The sequence below is a fragment of the Ostrea edulis genome, chromosome 2 (genome assembly GCF_947568905.1).
Source record: "Ostrea edulis chromosome 2, xbOstEdul1.1, whole genome shotgun sequence".
NCBI lineage: Eukaryota > Metazoa > Mollusca > Bivalvia > Ostreida > Ostreidae > Ostrea > Ostrea edulis.
In genome coordinates, this window is record NC_079165.1 from 21,446,211 (window position 1) to 21,470,995 (window position 24,785).

At 33.4% G+C, this 24,785-nt stretch overlaps 1 protein-coding gene across 2 annotated transcripts in view; it reads right to left on the reverse strand.

Annotated features, from left to right (window-relative positions):
* LOC125681668 (POU domain protein 2-like) overlaps positions 1 to 23,778 on the reverse strand; it is a 28,703-nt gene extending 4,925 nt beyond the window's left edge. The window contains exons 1-4 of one of the 2 annotated variants that reach the window (XM_056156401.1): positions 23,721 to 23,778; positions 23,511 to 23,637; positions 8,105 to 8,178; positions 3,826 to 3,951 (exon numbers count right to left, since the gene is read on the reverse strand). In XM_056156401.1, the coding sequence (XP_056012376.1) occupies positions 3,826 to 3,951; positions 8,105 to 8,170 (192 nt within the window). In that variant the 5' untranslated portion in view covers positions 8,171 to 8,178; positions 23,511 to 23,637; positions 23,721 to 23,778. Of the gene's footprint in view, positions 1 to 3,825; positions 3,952 to 8,092; positions 8,179 to 23,510; positions 23,638 to 23,720 lie in introns of both variants that reach the window. The other variant, XM_048921847.2, reaches the window with a different exon arrangement.
* Positions 23,779 to 24,785: the final 1,007 nt, after the last annotated feature.

A 24,785-nucleotide genomic window follows, 5' to 3' on the forward strand; every position in this document is an offset into this window, starting at 1 on the left:
CAGCACAAACAATTCTAATAACCAGGAAAATTGAGAGTAAACCTGAAACAAATGTTTAAATATTCACAAATGAATGGTAAATTGTGAATATTCAAATGGAAATTGAGCACTAAAACATTTGATCACATGTTTAATACCCGTATATATGTTAAAACATCTGTTGTATATATGTTAAAACATCGCTGTAAACTGCAACATTCTGTCACTTTGCCAAAACGGAAAAGAGAAATTGAATATGGGATTTTTTCTCCCTTAATGAGAGCAAATCAAATTAAGTCCACTTGAACCATTTCCCTTATATATAAAGACACAGGGGTGGGGTGGTCATCTTCACAAGTCAAGGGTTATTGATTCATTACCTCGCACTAACCCTTGACATCAGTCGCTATTTAAAAGTTGGGCTCGAGAAGAAGGATGACGCAATACGCTAAAATTAATCAGCCAATGGGATTTCTTGTTTCAGATGAAAGTTTGGTAAGGGAATAAACAGAAAGTAAAAAATGGCGCCCGTTGACGAAAAGATATGTGAAAAGCATCAAATCGATCATTTGACTGAAAACCAAAAGCTTTCGATATCATGTATCAGAGAAGGAAAATATGTTTTTATTGGGACTAAAACCGGCAGTGGTAAATCGCTATCTTACGAAGTTGTTCCCATTATTTTGGACAATTTGCTGAATTTGTTAAAACATAGTCTACAAACGTACTTCGACAATCCATCATTTTCATTCGGCTCATACCCCAAAACCTCGTCTAATTGTTTCTTCAAGCAAAACGAACTCCCGAAAATCAATCGACGATATCTGTCTTGTACTAATTGGCCACAAATTCTACACCATAATGCCGTCGCCATGTGTGTTTACTATTTAGTTTTGTTTTCGACCGATTATAAAAGCCGTTGTCTGATTGGTTTGCAGCTTCAGGCTGCAAACCAATCATGTGCTTCTTCTCGAGCCCAACTTTTAAATAGCGACTGATGTCAAGGGTTAGTGCGAGGTAACGAATCAATAACCCTTGACTTGTGAAGATGTGGGGTGGTGTGTGTGTGTGTTCATTGAAAGTAAAAGATTTATTCCATATGGAAACAAATTTTTTTTGGACTTACATTTAATCAACTTTAGGATATTGATAATTGAATAATTGATATGAGCGAAATTCTTCTTTGTTAGATATGAAAAATACGTTAATATAATACTAATAAGAAACCAATCAATAAATTTATTATATAGCTAATAAATAGTCTATTATAAAATCTGCGTAAAATCTAGAGAATATTAGCGTTCAATATCCTGAGAATTTATTGAACGCTAACTTTGCATTGCGTAAATTGTGTGCGCCCGAAACATTCCGAGTATGAGCGTTCAATATTGACGCTACCGTAACGACGTAAACAAGCCAAAATGGCAGACGGCGGTCCTCTGAATATGACAGAGCCGGTATTTGATATTTTCTTAAGCAAATGTTTTACTGTACATAAATTATAATGTCCCCATTCACAAAATCAGTTTGCTTCATGCATTAATGACGGATTAAATATTCAACAGTAAAGAAATGCATGCCGATATTGCACACCTTCACCTTAGATGCCAATATTGATGAATTCTCGTCTATTTTGGAGTATTTTGAGCGAAAAAGGATATAATTTAACTAAATACTTTAACTATATAATAAAAGGGTTATTGAACTTATATAGGTGAATATTGGCACTCGTTGGCTGTCAAAATTCACTCGCAAGCTCATGCATTTTGAGCCAACTCGTGCCAATATTCACCATTATAAGTTCAATAACCCTATACTATTGTAGTTAATCAAAAGGGAACCAGAATATTACGGCTAGACTATCAAATATAAAAAAAATTCAAATACAATTGTTTGATTATTATTCAATGACCTTTTAACAAAACCAGAAAATTTTCATCATGTAACTTGGCATTCTGCTGGTAGGCATCCATCTTAGATTAAAGGAGAACAAAAGGACTACAGGCCACATTGCTCACCTGAGTCACCTTATCCCTTGGTCCTACCATTGTTTAGCTGTCGTAATTTTTAAAAGATTTTTTTTATCAATCTTTGTTCCTATGAAAATTTTGACCCCAATCTAGTCCCAAAGCATCACAACATAACTGAAAATGAATTCAAATAACATACAGATGTTTCAGCACCAATATGACTAATATGATCTAGCTGTTCTTAATATGACCAAGGTCATAAATCATGGAAGAATATCTAACCATAGGAAATCTATAAATAAAATATGAAAGCTCTATCTCAAATAGTTCAGGAATATTGAATGCAGATTTTTATTAAAATTAGGTCAAACTCCCAGGTCAAGGTCACAAGGTCAAACACCGAAGTATAACATGGTCTTCCAAAACGAATCTATGGATAAAATATGAAAGCTTTATCTTAAATAGTTCAGGAGATATTGATTAGGTCAAGTTTTTAAGAAAACAGGTCAAGGTCACAAGATGAAATACAATTGTATCACAAAGCCTTGTCATAAAGTATCTATATACAAATTATGAAAGCCCTACCTTAAATAGTTCTGAAGATACTAACAGGTTACGTTTTCTTAAAAGTAGTACAATACTAAGGTCACAAGGTCTGGGGTCATAGTATGAAGTGAAAGGTATCTATATACAAAACACAAAAGATCTACCTTAAAAAGTTCAGGAGATATTGAATAGGTCAGAAATTTAAATAGTAGGTCCTACTTCAAGGTCAAGGTCAAACTTATATGAAATATATATAGGTCTAGCTATAAAGAATATAAAGAGAAAATATGAAAGCTATAAACATTTCAGGAGATAATGAATAGGTCAGTCAAGGGTTCTTTTTTTTAAAAGTAGGTCAAACTCCAAGATCAAAAGAGATCAAACACCATTGTGAATAAGGTCTTGCCATAAAGAATCTATATACATATGATGAAAGCCCCACCTGAAATAGTTCTGGGTATATTTAATATGTTATCTTTTCTTAAAAGTATGTCAAACTCTAAGTTTAAGGTCACGATATGAAATGAAAGGTCTTGCCATAATACACATAGATACAAGATATCAAAGAATGAATAGTTCAGGACATATTGAATGGGTAAGATCTTTATTATAAGTAGGTCAAAATTCCAGGTCAAAGTCGCAAAATCACACACCAATGCATTACACGAAAGGTTTTTCTGTAAAGAATGTATATACAAAATATGTAGGCCCTAGCATAAATATTTCACAAGATATTTTTTTCAAAGATTTTCCATATATATCAGCATATAACACTTTGCCCCTATTGTGGCTCCACCTTACCCCTGGGTACCATAATTTGCACAAACTTGGATCTACTTTATGTTGGAAATTTGAACTTATCAGTTCTTGAGAATGTTTCTAAAGATTTTCCCTATACACTCACATGTAAATATTTTGATCCTCTATTGTGGCCTCACCCTACCACCAGGGGTCATGATTTTGTTAAAACAAACTTGAATCTGCACAATGTCATGAACCTGCCATGTAAATTTCAGCTTTTCTGACCCAATGGTTTTTGAGAAGATTTTTAAATGACCCAACTCTTATTTTTGGATTTTTGTGATTATCTTCCATTTGAAGGGGCATGGCCCATCATTTGAACAAACGTGAATTCCCTTCACCCAAGGGTGCTTTTTATCAAGTTTGATTGAAATTGACCCAGTGGTTCTAAAGAAGAAGTCAATAGTGTAAAAAGTTTACAAATAGACAGATGGACAGACAGACAACGGACAACCAGTGATCAAAAAAAAAGAAAGAAGCTCACTTGAGCTTTCAGCTCAGGTGAGCTAAAAATCTAATGTAAGCATACCACAGCTGGTTGTCCATATGGGTTCTGAATCAGGAAACCAGTTTGTGCTCCTGCCGTTGCGAGTGGGAACTGCTGAGCCAATAATGCTGACTGCAATTGTTGTTGCAATGTTGCACCAACATTTGTCTAAAATTATGAATACAGCAGTATAATATCTAATGAAGTTAAATAGTCTAAACATGCAATACAAACCAAGTAATATTAAAAGAAATCTGTCAAACAAAACAAGAATATCAATAAAACTGATGGATGCTCCTCGAATTGCATCTAACCAATGAACTACGTAAGACAACGAATGACTTGTACAACGATTAATAATTGTTAAAAAATAATGTAGAAATGAATGGGTTTTCTCTTTATGTATTGACTGACCTTGATCTTTACAAAATGACCTTGAGTGACCTTTGCCTGAAAGTCATTTGCCTTTTATTTATTTGTGTGATATATGATCAATACCTGTTCAAAAACTGTTGAAATAAGGAACATTTTCATTATATAGGGTTTATGTTGATTGACCTTGACCTTTCTAAAATGACCCTAGTCTAAAATGACCCTAGTCTAAAAAGCCCCCTGTCCAAAGGAATAGTTGTAATCAATTATGATCAATTTCTGATGAAAGGTTTAAAGATGGGAACTTTTATATGTTCCAAGTCTTTTTGACATTTCCAAAAATGACCTCGAGATACCTTGGTCAACAAGTCATTATCTCAAGGAACATTTGTGAATAATTATATGTATTTCTGATGAAAGGTTTAGGAGATATGAGCTCAGATGGAGGACAGAACAGCAACTAATTTTTTGAGAAGCATAAAAATATATCAATGGATGTGCCATATTAAAATATATCACAAGTTCACAATTTTTTTAAAATGAAGGTCAGAATGTACATATATTTTTTGCATAGTCATTTGATTGTTGTTATTCCTGAACATTTGACTTTTCTTTTGTTTTGGAAATTTCAATGAAAAATTGCACATTTACAATAAAATGCTTCATTTCTGATAACATATTACTACAAATTCTGTGTAAAACGTGAGCACTATTTTTGGACTTTTGCTTCTGGTTTGTAAACTTGGGAATTTTAAATCATTCTGGTTTTTATATACATGTGAAGTTCTAACAGTTTCTGGTTTTTATGTATGGAGTTATAAATAATTCTGTTTACTATATTTGGAGTTTTAAATTATTCCGCTTTTTATATTTGGAGTTCTATTTCTATATTAGGAGTTTTATCTGATTCTGGTTGTATTTTTGCTGGTTTCTATATTTAATAGGAGTTTTATCTGATTCTGATTGTATTTTTGCTGGTTTCTATACATTAGGAGTTTTATCTGATTCTGGTTGTATTTTTGCTGGTTTCTATATTTATTAGGAGTTTTATCTGATTCTGGTTGTATTTTTGCTGGTTTCTATACATTAGGAGTTTTATCTGAATGGTTGTATTTTTGCTGGTTTCTATACATTAGGAGTTTTATCTGATTCTGGTTGTATTTTTGCTGGTTTCTATACATTTGGAGTTTTATCTGATTCTGGTTGTATTTTTGCTGGTTTCTATGTTATGAGTTTTATCTGATTCTGGTTGTATTTTTGCTGGTTTCTATACATTAGGAGTTTTATCTGATTCTGGTTGTATTTTTTTCTATACATTTGGAGTTTTATCTGATTCTGGTTGTATTTTTGCTGGTTTCTATGTTATGAGTTTTATCTGATTCTGGTTGTATTTTTGCTGGTTTCTATACATTAGGAGTTTTATCTGATTCTGGTTGTATTTTTGCTGGTTTCTATGTTAGGAGTTTTATCTGATTCTAGTTGTCTTTTTGCTGGTTTCTATATATTACGAGTTTTATCTGATTCTGGTTGTATTTTTGCTGGTTTCTATACATTAGGAGTTTTATCTGATTCTGGTTGTATTTTTGCTGGTTTCTATACATTAGGAGTTTTATCTGAATGGTTGTATTTTTGCTGGTTTCTATACATTAGGAGTTTTATCTGATTCTGGTTGTATTTTTGCTGGTTTCTATACATTTGGAGTTTTATCTGATTCTGGTTGTATTTTTGCTGGTTTCTATGTTATGAGTTTTATCTAATTCTGGTTGTATTTTTGCTGGTTTCTATACATTAGGAGTTTTATCTGATTCTGGTTGTATTTTTGCTGGTTTCTATGTTAGGAGTTTTATCTGATTCTAGTTGTCTTTTTGCTGGTTTCTATATATTACGAGTTTTATCTGATTCTGGTTGTATTTTTGCTGGTTTCTATACATTAGGAGTTTTATCTGATTCTGGTTGTATTTTTGCTGGTTTCTATACATTAAGAGTTTTATCTGATTCTGGTTGTATTTTTGCTGGTTTCTATGTTATGAGTTTTATCTGATTCTGGTTGTATTTTTGCTGGTTTCTATGTTAGGAGTTTTATCTGATTCTGGTTGTATTTTTGCTGGTTTCTATGTTAGGAGTTTTATCTGATTCTGGTTGTATTTTTGCTGGTTTCTATACATTAAGAGTTTTATCTGATTCTGGTTGTCTTTTTGCTGGTTTCTATACATTAAGAGTTTTATCTGATTCTGGTTGTATTTTTGCTGGTTTCTATACATTAGTAGTTTTATCTGATTCTGGTTGTATTTTTGCTGGTTTCTATACATTAGGAGTTTTATCTGACTGGTTGTATTTTTGCTGATTTCTATACATTAAGAGTTTTATCTGATTCTGGTTGTATTTTTGCTGGTTTCTATACATTAGGAGTTTTATCTGATTCTGGTTGTATTTTTGCTGGTTTCTATATTAGGAGTTTTATCTGATTCTGGTTGTATTTTTGCTGGTTTCTATACATTTGGAGTTTTATCTGACTGGTTGTATTTTTGCTGGTTTCTATACATTTGGAGTTTTATCTGACTGGTTGTATTTTTGCTGGTTTCTATACATTAGTTTTATCTGATTCTGGTTGTATTTTTGCTGGTTTCTATACATTAGGAGTTTTATCTGATTCTGGTTGTATTTTTGCTGGTTTCTATGTTATGAGTTTTATCTGATTCTGGTTGTATTTTTGCTGGTTTCTATGTTAGGAGTTTTATCTGATTCTGGTTGTATTTTTGCTGGTTTCTATACATTAAGAGTTTTATCTGATTCTGGTTGTATTTTTGCTGGTTTCTATACATTAAGAGTTTTATCTGATTCTGGTTGTATTTTTGCTGGTTTCTATACATTAAGAGTTTTATCTGATTCTGGTTGTATTTTTGCTGGTTTCTATACATTAGTAGTTTTATCTGATTCTGGTTGTATTTTTGCTGGTTTCTATACATTAGGAGTTTTATCTGACTGGTTGTATTTTTGCTGATTTCTATACATTAAGAGTTTTATCTGATTCTGGTTGTATTTTTGCTGGTTTCTATACATTAGGAGTTTTATCTGATTCTGGTTGTATTTTTGCTGGTTTCTATACATTAGGAGTTTTATCTGATTCTGGTTGTATTTTTGCTGGTTTCTATATTAGGAGTTTTATCTGATTCTGGTTGTATTTTTGCTGGTTTCTATACATTAAGAGTTTTATCTGATTCTGGTTGTATTTTTGCTGGTTTCTATATTTATTAGGAGTTTTATCTGATTCTGGTTGTATTTTTGCTGGTTTCTATACATTTGGAGTTTTATCTGACTGGTTGTATTTTTGCTGGTTTCTATACATTTGGAGTTTTATCTGATTCTGGTTGTATTTTTGCTGGTTTCTATACAAGGAGTTTTATCTGATTCTGGTTGTATTTTTGCTGATTTCTATACATTAAGAGTTTTATCTGATTCTGGTTGTATTTTTGCTGGTTTCTATACATTAGTTTTATCTGATTCTGGTTGTATATTTGCTGGTTTCTATACATTAGGAGTTTTATCTGATTCTGGTTGTATTTTTGCTGGTTTCTATACATTTGGAGTTTTATCTGACTGGTTGTATTTTTGCTGGTTTCTATACATTAGTTTTATCTGATTCTGGTTGTATTTTTGCTGGTTTCTATACATTAGGCGTTTTATCTGATTCTGGTTGTATTTTTGCTGGTTTCTATGTTATGAGTTTTATCTGATTCTGGTTGTATTTTTGCTGGTTTCTATGTTATGAGTTTTATCTGATTCTGGTTGTATTTTTGCTGGTTTCTATGTTAGGAGTTTTATCTGATTCTGGTTGTATTTTTGCTGGTTTCTATACATTAGGAGTTTTATCTGATTCTGGTTGTATCTTTACTGGTTTCTATACACTAGGAGTTCTATCTGTTTTTACAGTAATTACCAAAGTATTTACAGGTTTGGATTCTGTTTGTCCATTGCTTCCAATAGTAACGGTGTCAGCAGTGGTTTCACTATTCATCTTTATACCTGAAAATATTCAAAATTGACAAAAATATCACAAAATTTCCATGTGGTATACCCATTTAATATATATATATATATGTGTGTGTGTGTCTGTGTGTGTGTATATATATCTATATATATATATTTAATCATAGGAGCAGCTCCATAGGCATACTTAGAGGTACATAACATATTAATAATTAAATATTTTGGTTTCCAAACTAACCTGCCTGATGTATGATGGTGATTTATAATAGCTTTAGCAACGTAAAATATTTCATTTCATCACATGTATAAGAAAGGAATATCAGAAGTCAAAATTTTCAGTTTAATCTTGACCAACTCAACTCTTGGACATTTTGAGTTGACCCTTGTTCGTATTATAATGTATGCATTGTGCATGCCTTCTTCACACGTGGTCGAAAAGAAAACAATGACATCCGAATGTTTTACTATGTTCATCGACTGCAGATATATAAAGGACCTATATATAGCATGCATAAAACACTAAAGATTATAGATATGCACAATTGCTGGGAAAATAGCACGACGTGGTATGCTAATAAGACAGTCACATGATCAGTACTCCACTCATTTCAGAAAGAAAGTGTAAACAAGAGGCCCATGGGCCACATCGCTCACCTGAGTCACCTTGGCCCATATCTGAAGACTTTCAATATATATTTGCATGTAAAACCTTAGTCCCTATTATGGCCCAAACTACCCTTTGCAAACTTGAATCTACACTATGTCAGAAAGCTTTCATGTATATGTCAACTTCTTTGGCCCAATGGTTCTTGAGAAGAAGATGTTTAAAGCATTTTCCTATATTTGTATGTAAAACTTTGACCCCCCCCCCACTTGTGGCCCCATCCTACCCCCGGGGGCCATGATTTGAACAAACTTGAATCTGCACTATGTCAGAAAGTTTTCTTGTAAATATCAGCTTTTCTGACTCAGTGGTTATTGAGAAAAAGATTTTTCCTATATATTTGTATGTAAAACTTTGATCCCCCTTGTGGCCCCATCCAACCCCAGGATCCCATGATTTGAACAAACTTGAATCTGCATTATGTCAGGAAGCTTTCATGTAAATCTCAGCTTTTCTGGCTTAGTGGTTCTTGAGAAGAAGATTTTTAAAGTTTTTCCCTATATATTTGTATGTAAAACTTTGATCCCCCTTGTGGCCCCATCCAACCCCAGGATCCCATGATTTGAACAAACTTGTATCTGCAATATGTAAGGAAGCTTTCAGGTAAATTTCAGCTCTTCTGGCCCAGTGGTTCTTGAGAAGAAGATTTTTAAATGACGCCACCCTATTTTTGCATTTTTGTGATTATCTCCCCTTTGAAAGGGACATGGCCCTTCATTTAAACAAACTTGAAAGCCCTTCACCCAAGGATGCTTTTGGCCATGTTTGGTTGAAATTGGCCCAGTGGTTCTGGAGAAGAAGTCGAAAATGTGAAAAGTTTAACAGACAGACGACGGACAATTTTAAAGCGATCAGAAAAGCTCACTTGAACCTTCGGTTCAGGTGAGCTAAAAATACAGGCTGTATTTTGAAAGTAACCATATTTTTATTTATTTATATCTCTACAACCTTAGTTTTTGTATGCAATACTTAATAGATTTTTTTTTGTTTCGTTTTATTCATCAGCTACTGTAGTTTTGATATCTTTATCAAAATGTAACACAAAAGTTGGAGTATATTCTGTAATCCATAGAAACCTTAGTCTATATCTAGAGAATATCAAACTACTGAAATATACTGAAACCTTAGTCTATATCTAGAGAATATCAAACTACTGAAATATACTGAAACCTTAGTCTATATCTAGAGAATATCAAACTACTGAAATATAATTCAATTTTCACATGGCTTAATTTCTGTTCATTCAAGGTTAGGATATATCCACAAATTATAAGTACCTCCACAAACAAGATAATCACTATAACTTCATATCATCCATCACAAAAAAGAGATCTGTTTAAAAAGATTAATTCATATCTGACAACTATGATCCAGTGCAAGATTGCATGTCTGCATGAACCTATATATGTAACATATCGCAGGGCGATATTATCTGCAATTAAACTATAATGTCTAAATGTTACATGCCTGTCCTTATACTGCTATGAAATCATAGTGATTATTTTTAGTGACATTCTAATTACTACATTCATATTGTGTGAAAAAGCCATCAACTTCAATGTTATATTTAAAAAATTAGCAAGGTTAAAGTTTCAGACAGAATGACAGACAGGACAAAAACAATATGCCCCCCGATCTTCGATCTCGGAGGCATAAAAAGAAAAGGGGATTTATTAAGCACTAATATATGCCCTAACCTTCCGAGTTCAACTGTGGCAAATTTGCCTTTGCCATCAATATCAGCCTCATAACTTTAACCATGAACTTTCAATTTATTATATGTAGGAAGTATTTCTCATGCATATTCAAAAGGTATTGATTTATGCAAAAAGACAAACAGACCAAAAACAATATATCCCCCACCCACCAAAGTTTTATCTCATTGGGTATAAAATGACATCAAAATATTTTTTCTGAAAGTTTAGACAATCTAGATGTATTCTACTTGTGTTAAAAATTTAAATCCCACCTTTACTATTCACTGACAGGGTTGGGGTTAGGGTTAGGACACACATTATCTGATCAGATGGTGAAAAAAATATTTGATGATATTTTCATTTTTGATGATGTTTTTCATAAAATCATGTTTACAGAGATAATTTTGAAGCATAATATATTATAAATAAAAATTAATTCTTAGAATGTCAGCAGATCTTGACCCTCATCAACAATGACCAACAGAGGATGCCCCAAAACATTACGTAAGTCTCAATATGTAAACTTCAGATGAACTTTGCTTAGTTTCAATCACATGTCCAGTATCCACTGGAATCAACGAAACAACATTATATCTAAACTAGAAGTATAAACTTCGTTGTAATGAGGAAAAAAATTATAAAGACCATGTATGATTTGTATACAATGCATTAAATTCAAAATTCAGTTGACCCCAAAAATATTAAATGTTGATCTGAAAGGTGATGAATTCTTTTGACGATTCATGAAATTGAATACATATGACTACATATTGACGCAATACTATATCTATAACTGTTGCCTTATTACATAATCCTACACTTAATAAAGGGAAATGCATGGTAAACCAAATATCATACACCTGTATCAAAATATATAGACAAAACAAAATGTCATTATAAGGTATCTAATGACCAAAATAAACCTTTGTGTCATAAAGCAAGCCTGCACACATATACAAGATGGCATGGGGCATGGCACTGCAGGGCTCTAACTGGACCTGGTCCACAAATTCAGTGGCCAAAGACAAAAGAGCTGACAACCACATCCAACAATAAAACCTCCATCTACTGTATTTTCATTTCTCTGTTTGGTCCTATATAGTGTCCACCTTGGTCATTTCTGTTGAATTATCAAAGGACAAAACCGCAGGATTTAGTTACGTTTTTAATTTTTGTGCTACGAGCTGATTAAATATTACTAAGAAAGTTAAGCATAAAGAACAGGTGTCCTAATGGGCTCCGAGACTTAGTGATTTATATAGAACGCAGCCAATAAAATTATTCACAAGAATTAAAAAAGATCGAGGTCTCTCTCCTTCAGTATATTAGCGCCCTCGGCTAAATTCCGATACATTTTTTCCCAAATCACTTCGTAACAAGGAACATATTGTTGCGGAATGACACGCAAGATTATAATGCATAAACAATGACCATATATAATGACCAATTATTCATCGCCGCGTCTTTAAACGTCAAGTTACGTTTGCGTGCGAATCATTAAAATGGATGTTAATACTTAATTATGCATACAAAGCGTACTGATTTGCAAATGTGAAAACGTGAGAGAAAAGTTTCAAGTGATTTAGTTAACGAAGGCTTCGAAAATTTGTTTTAAAACTTACTATTGTAACATGTTTTCTGTTTTAAAAAAGGTTTGAAATATGAGGCATTTCTGATGAATTTAAAAGAATAACGTATGATAGTAAACTTTAGAAAATTTCATCACAGAAAATTCAATTTTGTTCTGCTCGCAAATCTGTTATAAAGTTTTATCTACTCGATTACAAACATCACCAGCAAAAGATATCACATGACATATTATATCCATCAGTTAAGGTTGTAAACCTCAATAATGCAAAACTGAAATTTGGGACAAATCATTCACACTAATGCACAAATTTACATGGGTGGTTCATATGACAAATAAATTCTATTTCTTTCATTTTAGAATTCATTCATACAACAGAGACTATCCTCTGTATCCTTCACTTTGTAGATAAGGGCATTATCCTCCACTCTCTCCTCTCTGATCACCAAACAAGACAAGCAGGCCAATGTAATTTGCTATAGTATACAAAATAAACTTCCTTAATATGTTTGTCATCAGCAATTATTCAAAAAGATGGAAATGTTAAAGACAACTTTTTAGCACAGTTAAAAACAACAACAAAAACCCCCCACAAGAAATGGAAAATTAAATGTTATATAGATACATGCAACATTTTGAAATTCATCAATTTAATAAAATACATTTAAAATCATGTATTAATGTCCTGCATTGGTAATTTCTTTGGCATTTATAAGACATTGCAAAGTGCCCTAATAGAACCATGGATATGTTATAAGTAAACCTTGTCAATTTTAGATACTTTAAGGTAGCTCCATGTATGCACCCTCATGTGACTTATCAATATCAATGGTTCAAAGTAGAAAAACTATATTGATTTGTACGTGATAGTTTAATCTAATTAATAATCAAAGAAAACATATATGTTACCACCTTTTTAAAGCTGTCAGACATACAAAAACAGAAGTATATGTTGACATTAGAAAATTGCAAATTTTCATGAAACAGCATAATAAAAATACACATAAAACTGGTTAAAATGACAACATTTTAATAAGAGTTTCAAAAACTGCTTCTTTTTTAATATAGATATATTAATTGTGGATATTAGGGAAATTATTGCAAAATAAACATACAATAAAGAAAATACCAGCATAAAGAGTTATTGCCCTTGATAACACTTTTTTATAATAGATAATTGATTAATTATAGGAAAAAAATAAACTTCTTAGAATCGAATAGTTTACCAGATTTTTTTTTTTTTTATTATACCCAGCGAATAAAATCCCCCTGAAGGATATATTCCTAAGATGCACAAAGTTTAATCAAATAAACCTAAAAACCTATGACATCAAAAGAGGGTGGAGCTACCTTAAGAGTCAATAGTTAAATTAAGACCCATGCACTCCCTCTTAGCAATAACCTAAAGCTGCAGATGTTAATTGCTGTTAATTTGCTGTACATGTAGATACCCTGGAATATACAAGGACTGGGAGAATGAGGTAATCCTCGAAGTCTCTTTATTAAAATCAATTTTGCATATTAAGCATGAACACCAAGATCATGTCAGCTAGTCCACAACATAAAAACAAAGGGTTCTCCTTTAAATTCTTTTCAGCTGAAAAAAATGGTTGCCATCAATTCTCATTTCTGTGAGTGGTTCCTTTTGGAAAGTCTCCTCAATCAGATTTAAATTGTTGCATCAGCAGTCTTACGTCTATATTTAGTTGAATATTTCTATGATGGTCATTCATGTACTTTTTGTTGAATATTCTTCCCTAGGGTTAGATTTTTAGACTTGCTATATCTGAAGGGGGTTTACTTACGATGTCCAATGTAATGCTAAAACATTAAGACTTAACAAACACACTTCCATTACATGTGTAATGTCGACCAACTCCCTTAATACAGAGCTTCTAAAAGATTTACATCCAACTGCACGTGATCTGCACTTCAAATATCACAAATGACTTTTAGCAGTTATGATTGGACCATCAAGACTGAGCAGACTGTTGGATATACTAAGTGACACCCACTAATAACCATTCTGTATGTTAACATTTCCTAATTTCTATGTTTTTCTCCTTTTTTTCCTTCAAATATATCTGTAGTGGGCCGGTACTACAGTGTAATATTTGTAAATTCATTCCATTTAGTCATCAAAGAAAATTGTCCTCTTTCAGACAGAATTTAAAAAATTTCAAGGTACAGCAATTATGTATGTTCCCTATAAACCTATGAAAGTTTTTAATTTCCCTAAGACGATATCCCTAGATTATACTGAAGCAGGAAATAAATTGGACACATATGACCATAACTATATGCTGTTCAATGATCAAAGTTTTCATTGATACAGACAGAAACACCAACCTGATAAAATTTTAAACATAATATTTGTATTCTACATTTCATCACCAAGACCTATAGTCCCAATAATGTCTTTGCAATAAGTATAATAACTTTAAACTAAAACTGTACATCTTTTCATAAGTTGACAAAAAACAAATAACTGTCCTTTGAATCTGCTGACATTTTCTAATAACATACACTGCTTTAATAATTACTGCAGCTATACCCCCTCATTTAATATATACTCAATGTAATTCTACTGAAAATCCTCAAAATTAATATTCATTTTATTATAATCCTAATCAAATTAAAATAGCACCTATATATACTTACTGAATAATTTTCTTCGCATGCCTTGCACAGAAGACAGGAAAAATGTTCTATCAGAAAAAATCCCTCTGAAGATAATTTTCTGCAAAGTTCCCCAAACATTCAGGTCTACTGGATAATTTTTGTCTTTTTTTTTTTCAAATCATAAGCTTGATAAAAATGATTGCCACCTAAAGGGGAGTTATGCATGATAATGAATTTTGGCTGAGAATACTGTGCCCTTCGCTGCTCAGTGTACTTTTCATGTCATTTACATAAATGAATAATAATGTGGTCGTAAACCATGTAGCCGTGTCATAACATGTACATATCCTGAAGTCGATATCAGTCGACAAACTTCACTAAACTTGACAAAAGTTCTTGTCTCCCGTGGATTTTATTTTATTCAAATCAAAAGTCAAGGAGAATTTAAATTTTGATTGGATGGATATGAAATCCCCGGAGATGTGATTTAATTCAAATGTATAAATTTCAGGAGCTGGTTCATAAATAATTTATTACAGTAAGAAGTAGATGCTTGTTTAGAAAATTAAACCAGAATCTTTATTTATATGAATAACTTAATCACAGGTTCTCTTCTGATAGTTTGTACAGTATAATAATAAAGGTAGTCGCCATGTACATTGCAAACAAGCACATGTAGTATGCCATTAAATGTACTACTTATCTATAATTACTAGATGTTCAGTTCCCCTATCCAGAAATGCATACATATACATAGTATACATGGTATATATTGATAAACAATATTGATATTTTATTAAATATGTAGTGTTACCTCAGCCAAATTAACTCTCAATTTATAAACAGTAATACAATTTACAAATATCTACTTTAATTTACCATACATCATTTACATACATGTATAATTACAAATTATCTGGGCATTCAAATTTCTTTCTTTTTTAATAAACATAATCAAATGTCTTTGAAAAATGTACTAGTCCATCACTGACGTACCAGCTAGTGCACTGCTGATGTACAAAAGCACCACTAACAGTACTGTACCTACATGTGCATAGCAAAATGTGGCAGTGCACTGCTAAATAATGTACCAGAACACTGCTAATCATGTACCAAAGCAAGTGTATTACTGATGTAGTAGCTATGATATATGTGGTGGAACACTTAAAGTAACTTTATAATGCCTAAAACTTGATGGGAGGACTGAGCTACAATCAAAACTGCAAGTCCAATGACCTTGGCCGTATTCATATGACTTTCAATCACCATCAATACAAAGAAGTCTTCGTGTTGTGTATAAGTCTCTAATACATTGTATGCTTCTCCATATACATCACCCAGGCACAATTCTGACAGATTTCTGTATCAACCACAACTGTCATACATGTATTACTGTGTATTATTGTGTACAACATGCATAGGATTACATGCACACTGACTTAAACATGGGTCACATGTGAAATGCATAAACATTTTATAATGGTGACATTTGAGGATGTGCACAAAATATCTTCTAATTTCGTATTCATGAAAAAAATTCATAATATAATGAATATGACATAATGTACTTTAAAGACATCCTTATGCCTCTGTCAGTATAGAACAGAAATCTGAAAAATGACCTAGCTAGTTGAACATATAATCTACATGTACCGTAACCAGAAAGTCAAAAAACTTGATATGTTCTTTCATTCAATTGTGGTTACTGTGTAAACCTGCCCAAGTGCTCTTTACAATTTTTTTTATGCACAATAACTTCAAAATCTGGATCTGCATTGCAAACTTTACAGTCTGGATCTAATTACAATCTTTACAGTCTGGATCTGATCACAAACTTTACAGTCTGGATCTGATCACATAATTAACAGTCTGGATCTGATTACAAACTTTACAGTCTGGATCTAATTACAATCTTTACTGTCTGGATCTGATCACAATCTTTACAGTCTGGATCTGATCACAACTTTACTGTCTGGATCTGATCACATAATTTACAGTCTGGATCTGAATATAAACTTTACTGTCTGGATCTGATTACAAACTCTACAGTCTGGATCTGATTACATACTTTACAGTCTGGATCTGATCACAACTTTACTGTCTGGATCTGATCACATACTTTAAAGTCTGGATCTGAATACAAACTTTACAGTCTGGATCTGATCACAAACTTTACAACCTGGATCTGATCACAAACTTTACAGTCTGGATCTGATTACAAACTTTACAGTCTGGATCTGATCACAAACTTTACAGTCTGGATCTGATTACAAACTTTACTGTCTGGATCTGCATCACAAACTTTACAACCTGGATTTGCATTACAAACTTTACAACCTGGATTTGCATTACAAACTTTACAGTCTGGATTTGATTACAAACTCTACAGTCTGGATCTGATTACAAACTTTACAGTTTGGATCTGTATCACAAACTTTAGTCTCAATATGATCACAGACATTACAATCTAAATTTGATCAGAAACTTTACATCTGGGTTTGATCAGAAACTTTACATCTGGGTTTGATCAGAAACTTTACAAACTGGATCTGATCATAGACTTTACAATCTGGATCTGATCAGAGATTTCACAATTTGAGTCTGCAGATCACGAGCCTTTCAATCTTGGTCTGATTACATTTCCTTACTATCTGGGTCTGATCATGCAGAGACTTAAATCTGGGTCTGATCACAAACTTTACAATCTCTGTCTGATCAGAATCTTTACAATCTGGATATGAGCATACTATTATAGACTTTACAATCTGGATTACAATTTGGATATGATCATAGACTTCACAATCTGAGTATGATCACAAACCTTACAATTTTGGTCTGATCAGACTTTACAACATGGGCTTGATCATAGACCTTACAACCTGAATTTGAATTTCAGAATTAAAAGGACCAATGAACAATGAATCTATATGGGCCCAGTTCCCAGGCAGTGAAGGCCCAAGAGTCTAAGGAAAAGAACATGTTTACAGCTTTTATTCCCTGTACAGGTCTATTAATGTGATTTAATCATTGTTATTGATATCATCAGCTACAGCCAAACTATCTACATCAGATCAGAGCTAACAAGACAAACCTGTCGCTAAAATCACTGATATTACAGTTTCTCTGTTCAGATTGTATAGCATTTAGATTACAGTTTGGGTAAATTGAGTTCATATTATAATATACCATTAATCACAACCCAAAAGTATTGACAATATGAAACTGTAAAATGTCATGACAAAATCATGTCTCATAAAAAAAACACTGTACAAAATGTAACTAAAATTTTTCAATACTGATGAAAAGTGAGCTTAAAACAAATACTGATGATTGATTGATTATTGTTTAACGTCCCTCTTGAGAATATTTCATTCATATAGAGACATCACCATTGCCAAGGGGCCTCCATGGCAGAGTGGTTAGAGCATTGCGCTCAAAATCACACAGCCTCTCACCTCTGTCGGCGCGGGTTCAAATCCCGCTCGCGCCGGTAAGTGAGAAAGTTTCCCAGTTTGAGTTTACTTTCGGACGACCGGTGGTCTCTTCCCAGGTACATTGTATCTGGGTTCTCTCTTCCACCAATAAAAACTGGGTGCCACCAGATAACTGAAAAATTGTTGAGTGTGGCGGAAAACATCAATCAATCAATCATCATTGCCGGTGAAGGACTGCAAAATTTAGGCCTATATGCCTGGCGGTTATAGCCTTTGAGCAGGGAGGAATCTTTATCTTGCCACATTTGCTGTGACACGGGACCTCAGTTTTTGCAGTCTCATCCGAAGGACCGCCCCATTTAGTCGCCTCTTACAACAAACAAAAGGTACTGAGGATCTATTATAATCCGCATGCTGATGAAAAGTGAGCTTGGTACAATCTTGATATATATCCATATCAAATCTAATTTCTTTTAAACATGCTCATTGGTCAATTGCAATTCATTTCAATTTATCCAATTAAAATGCAGGATAGAAATACAGTGTAATCTAGTAGACTGACATAAACCAAGAAACATAAACTTTAACTCCCCAGTATCCTCATCAACCAAAAATAATATATAGGACCCATTAAAATAACGATAGTATTAGAGGGTTCTTCACTGTGGCTAGACATAGAACTAAATCTATTTTATAGCTTTAACATTTTGATGATCACAGTTTAAAATATCAGATCAACTAGTAGTACATAAATTTCAACCTGTAAATTTTTATTCTTAATCTTCAATCCATAAAAATACATGCAATTCATTGCTGAATGAAATGTTACAGTGAAGAAAAATGGTATTCATATCTACTCACGATTTATGCAAAATAGGTTTATTTACATATTATCTAATCTTGCTTTAATGGTCAAATGTGTCCTTGAATTAATATAAAATTTCACTAAAAGTGTTCTGTAATCTGCTTCTAAAAGCAACATGCTATTTAGGATGACAGTTTACTACGGTAATTTAAGTCACAGTGCTTGCACTTGAAATGAACCTAACTCTCACATCCTGCGTCGAGAAATTATTAACTCTTTTCTGGTATTTTTATTTCTCTAAGATCATTTCATCAAAAGGGGTCATTAATGCAACTCCATGAATACCAGCATGTCATAAATATTGATGAGAAATGACAATGAATAATTCTATACAATTATCCTGGTATAATGCTTATCCCACAAGTCAAACAAGATATGTGAAGTTCTACATGTACAAACATTATATTTATCCTTAAGAATAGTTTTTCTCAGGCCACTGTTCTCTCTTCATTTTTCTCCAGATATATTGATAAAACACACAACACATATTACTAAACTAGCAACATGCATGCAACAGGGAACATATTCATGAGTTTACACACAAAACTCAAAAAAAAAAAAAAAAAGTGCCAGAAGAAAATCAGATTACTCCGCTGCGAATGTTATTTGCATAACTACTTATGTATAAATCTACACAACAGGGCAACAGGAAGAATAAATCTTATGAATAATTCAGCACTCTTTGTCTGGGTATAGGCAAGTTCAGATTAAGAGGCAAATTAATATTGACATTAATTTTCCATAAAAATCACAAAACAACATCACCAAAGTCCTGTTTGCATTCAGCCAGAACAATTTGGTATCCCAAACCCAAACTGGCAGTATACAATGATTATTTCTAAATTCAGTATTGAGGAGGAATAACAGCAGGGCTGTAAATTAACCTTCAATTTGGAGGAGGCAGAAAATTAGGTGGGGGTCTGGGGGCCGCCCAGGCCCCCAGACGCTGAGCACATTTTGTGCACACTGAACACGTTTCGTGCAAAATCCTTGATTCTAGGGCGTTCTAAGATGTTACTTGACTAACTCATTCTAAAAGAAAGATTTGGAATGCTTTTTAAGGGAGGTATCATGTTCTTAGTTATGGGAAACAACATAAATTCTAATGAACTTTAAATTTTAATTTTTTTTGGCTCAAAAGTTGGAGGAGGCAGCTGCCTCCTCCGCCTCCATGTAATTTACGGCCCTGAACAGATTGTCATGATGAAAAGAATACCTATCAAAACATGAATAAAAAAAATAAACATCAGTAAATGTAGTCTATAACCATTTAAATCTTATCATCTAACTGGTTAGCTCAGTGGGCGAACAGTGGATGACGATCTGTATATCCTGATTTCCAATCAGGTAGGGGTTTCGGGTTTTAATTTTTTTTCTTCAAATGACCTTTTTCACAAAACATACATGTAGTAAATTTCAAAAGTTTTAATTTCAAAATATCATCATGATCATTGCATATATTCTCCAGCTTTCAGCATATAATAGCTTTCTTTGGTGTGTTAATACTACACCTTTAATCAGGTAAACTTGAAAGTTCCTCCACACATGGTAAAAATGACAATGGGCACTCATTATAATGGATTGCATTTTCATTTCACATTAATCTGATTGTACTGTACATGAGCTCCATCACTTCTTCCACTCTTCATTACACACTGGTATTAAACTGATGATAGTAACGATCGTTACTATCATCCCAAGATGGCGGAAGGAATTTCCGGTAAGACCACATTTACTTATTATATCGATTTGTATTGTTTATTTGCGAATGATATGTAGGTAAGAAATATCATACATTAGCAACAATTACGATCAGGTGTTATTTTATCTTTTATACGGCTCATATGAACAGAAAATTTGTCGTTGAAAAAACAGCGAGGATGATAGTAATGAAAGTAACGTTACTATCATCATCGCTGTTTTTTCAACGACGAATTTTCTGTTCATATGAGCCGTATAAAAGATAAAATAACACCTGATCGTAATTGTTGCTAGCGTATGATATTTCTTACCTACATATCATTCGCAAATAAACAATACAAATAGATATAATAAGTAAACGTGGTCTTACCGGAATTTCCTTCCGCCATCTTGGGATGATAGTAACGATCGTTACTATCATCAGTTTAATACCAGTGATTACAATTACAGTACCAATATAATTATCATACAGCTATACTGTCCATTTGCATTAATAATGAACATGATGAATAATCGCTTTTGTGAATGGAAATATTAAATGAATGGCATTAAAACATTATTTGATTATATCTTATTACATGTAGTACTCCGTTCTTTTACCATATCTACATCCTATGATGTAATAAGGTTTAATAAACTGTTTAATATCTAGACTTAAAGCTTCATCAGGGCCATATATCCTGTGCATCTGCCAGATTTCTTTTTTCAGCATCCATACGTGTTTTTTTTAATTTACTGAAATAAGAATTTGTAGGAAACAAACAGATTCAGAAGAACCTTTGAAAAATTCGATACTGCTTTCTGCCTCACCCCACATTTACAAATCGGAACACATGTCACATTAGAGTAAAGTTTATTGACCAGCATGTATTTCAGATTCTAGTTTCAATATTTCACATCCCTACTCCCCTCCCCATTCAAGAAAGCATTCTCTGCAAATCCTTGATGAAACCTGTATCTCTTTAATAATCTCAAGGGTGATACAGAACAGTGATACCTGTTTAATGCCCGTTCCACACTAAGCAGAATCTGTAAGTCTTGAGGTCGTCTCCATTGTATTTTAATTCTCTTCTCCCATTATAATCATGCACATATGGTGCTATATATGAACTCAATCAAGCCACATGAACTGATGGGGGCAAGAGGTCCAAATAAGATTTTAAAAAGGGGATCATAAGAATGTTGTTACCAGACAGAATCAATTACCAGTGGCCAGATAGCTAACTTAATAGGACACTTGACTGAAGATCATCATTATAAGAGGGTTAGAGTTTGAGTCTTGGTCTTGTCAATACAGGACTTTCGAGATACGGATCCACTCTGACTTTTATCACACGTTGAACGTAATTGTAGGGCATGTCACTTCCGGATTACAATAACAACAAAGTAAACAAACATGGAATATTTCAATTGCTATCAATTTCCTGCATTTAAATGCTATCTTTGAAAGAAAGGAATCACTACAACCATTTTATAGGAAAATACAATTGATTAAATTATGCGAGTCGGCGCGGGAAATAAATCTAGGGAATATCTTGAGGATATCGGTAAAACTTCACGCCTTGCATCCAATGGTACGCGTCTAAATGCACCTTTTCCCTTCCATCTAATTTACACCCAGGTACTAAGCACCAATAATGACTTGGATCGTCATCGTGGGACTGCGCATAGCTCTTTACGGACCGTCTGTTAGCGAAACACCATATGTATCGATATCAACTTTGCCCTACAATTGGTTATTATCACGTGACCGTGGTGTATAAACGTCAAATATAATCGGTCGTTCCGGCATTTCCCGAAAGTTCCGTATTGCATTTTCTCTTTCCCCGGTACACAATTTGGACATGGTGCTGTGACCAGTAGAAATTCAGTCAGGCATGCCTTCACACTAATCAAAGACAATTTTTCCTACAATTTTTTAAAACATTTAACTCTCCAAGATATATTTTGAAAATAAATATTGTTTTGAGTTTACACCTAATTAGTTTTGATATCATTATTTAACACATATCAAATTGCATTAATAGTGAAAATGTTCAATATATATGTATAATCTGCAAGGAAATTGTGATCAGTGTTTCTTGTTAAATAATAATGGAAAAAAGATAGTAATTTATTTCCTACCTACTCTAATTTTGTCTTGGATGCTAGTAGAAACACAGTCATTATTTTAGGCCTTACTTGGGATTCAGGAGTACAGGGTTCAAATCTAGTTCCACAACACTGCCATAATCAACAAATAAAAAGTGGGGTTATATTTTTGATCTATTAAATCTTTAATTTTGCAAAAACTATTTGAGACAAAATATTTTTGTGAACAAAAATGGATTTCGAAAAATGTGAATAATTATCCCTTGCCAAGAAGTATCATTGCCTAGATGTCAAAGATCCGCCTCCATCAATCGTACAGCATCCAATTCCTATCTGATTTGGCATTTAGTTCAAGTACAAAAACATATATTACAATTCTGATTGACCTACAGTTAAATAGCAATTCATATTCTAATTCTCTTGAAATTTCATTGCACCTCAAACCTATTTCTCTTATTCTCATTAATATTCATTCGCACGCCGCTCGAGTGTTACCCGTTTAGCCAAAATGGGTCAGATTCGGAGGCCATTTTGGCTCCCATGTTGTCAGTTTTCGTGGAAAAGTTCCAGGGACTTTTGACGAATAATACACTGTGTTGTCACAGATAGAGAATAAGGAGATTTGAAATGAAATTGAACACCTCTAATTGTTTTAATTACAAATGTCATTTGTTTACATACAATAATACATATGCAAAAATCCTACCGTGATTTTGCCCGACCCCTTGTCAAAAATCGGTCAGTGTTGGCACGAAGATATGACGCTGTCAATTTTTCTGCGGGTAAACCTTGTCAACTTGTTATTACAACCACTTCGTTCTCCTTTTACAAAACTAAACAAAGAAAACATTACTTTAACGGAATCATTATGCTAAAATTGTGGAATTATGAATATGTAAAAATGGTAATTATTTACCTGCTTCTTCATTAGCGGCCCGGAGCATTTTCCGCCATTTTGAATAATAATACACTACAATTAACTTCCGTAAATCGATATGAATTTTCTATGAAAGAGAAATCGTCATTAAAATGTCTCCAAAGATGAAGCACGTTTATGACAGAGTATTTTTATTTTTCAAGATCTTAAGGAAAAATACATCTTGGGATAATTTTTTAATCCATAATTCATATTCCGGAAATTGCCGAAGTATTATCGGCTACCTGATACCAAATGCAGCGGGAATATTCAAATATCCCAAAGTGCCATAGATATATTAACACTTCACAGTAAGTTGTCCGCTATTTTGCGATGAAAAAATCTTATTTGCCTACGTTGGCCTTTGTCATTTTATGATCTTTAGCTTTGACATTTGCTATGCTTTTTAACAATTGCAGAACTTTAACTACATAGTACCATGGGAATGCCACAAGGTGGGCGGGGAACCCATAAACTTGTGCAACTTCTTACATTTGGTAGAGTAAAGAAGTCAAACTTGGCATTTGGATGACCACACAAAAGGAGATAATTCAAATTAGTACAGATATATGTATAGATATATCAAAGACACCACAGAGTCGTCCATGCACTTAGAACTGCTAAATCATACCGGTACTTAAAAATGTTTTAAAGTAGATATTAACGATAAACTGTAACAGGAAGGGAGAAAATGCAACGGACCCGACCGAGATTCGAACCCAGGCCCCCTGAATCTCTAGTCAAGAGCTCTACCAACTGAGCTAACTGGCCATCGGTTATTGAATCCGGCTGACGCTACACTCCTCCCTCCTTAAATATCTTCACACCTGAAGACATCAACCCGGGATCTTTTTTACCCTGGCAGGCATTTTCACCTGTCAGTTCCAGGGGCTGGTCTACGGTATCAAATGTAACAGGAAGGGAGAAAATGCAACGGACCAGACCGGGATTCGAACCCGGCCCCCCTGAATATCTAGCCAGGTGCTCTACCAACTGAGCTATCTGGCCACCGGCGATCGAACCCGGCCTACCACTACAGAACTAACACCTCAACTTTATGATAAA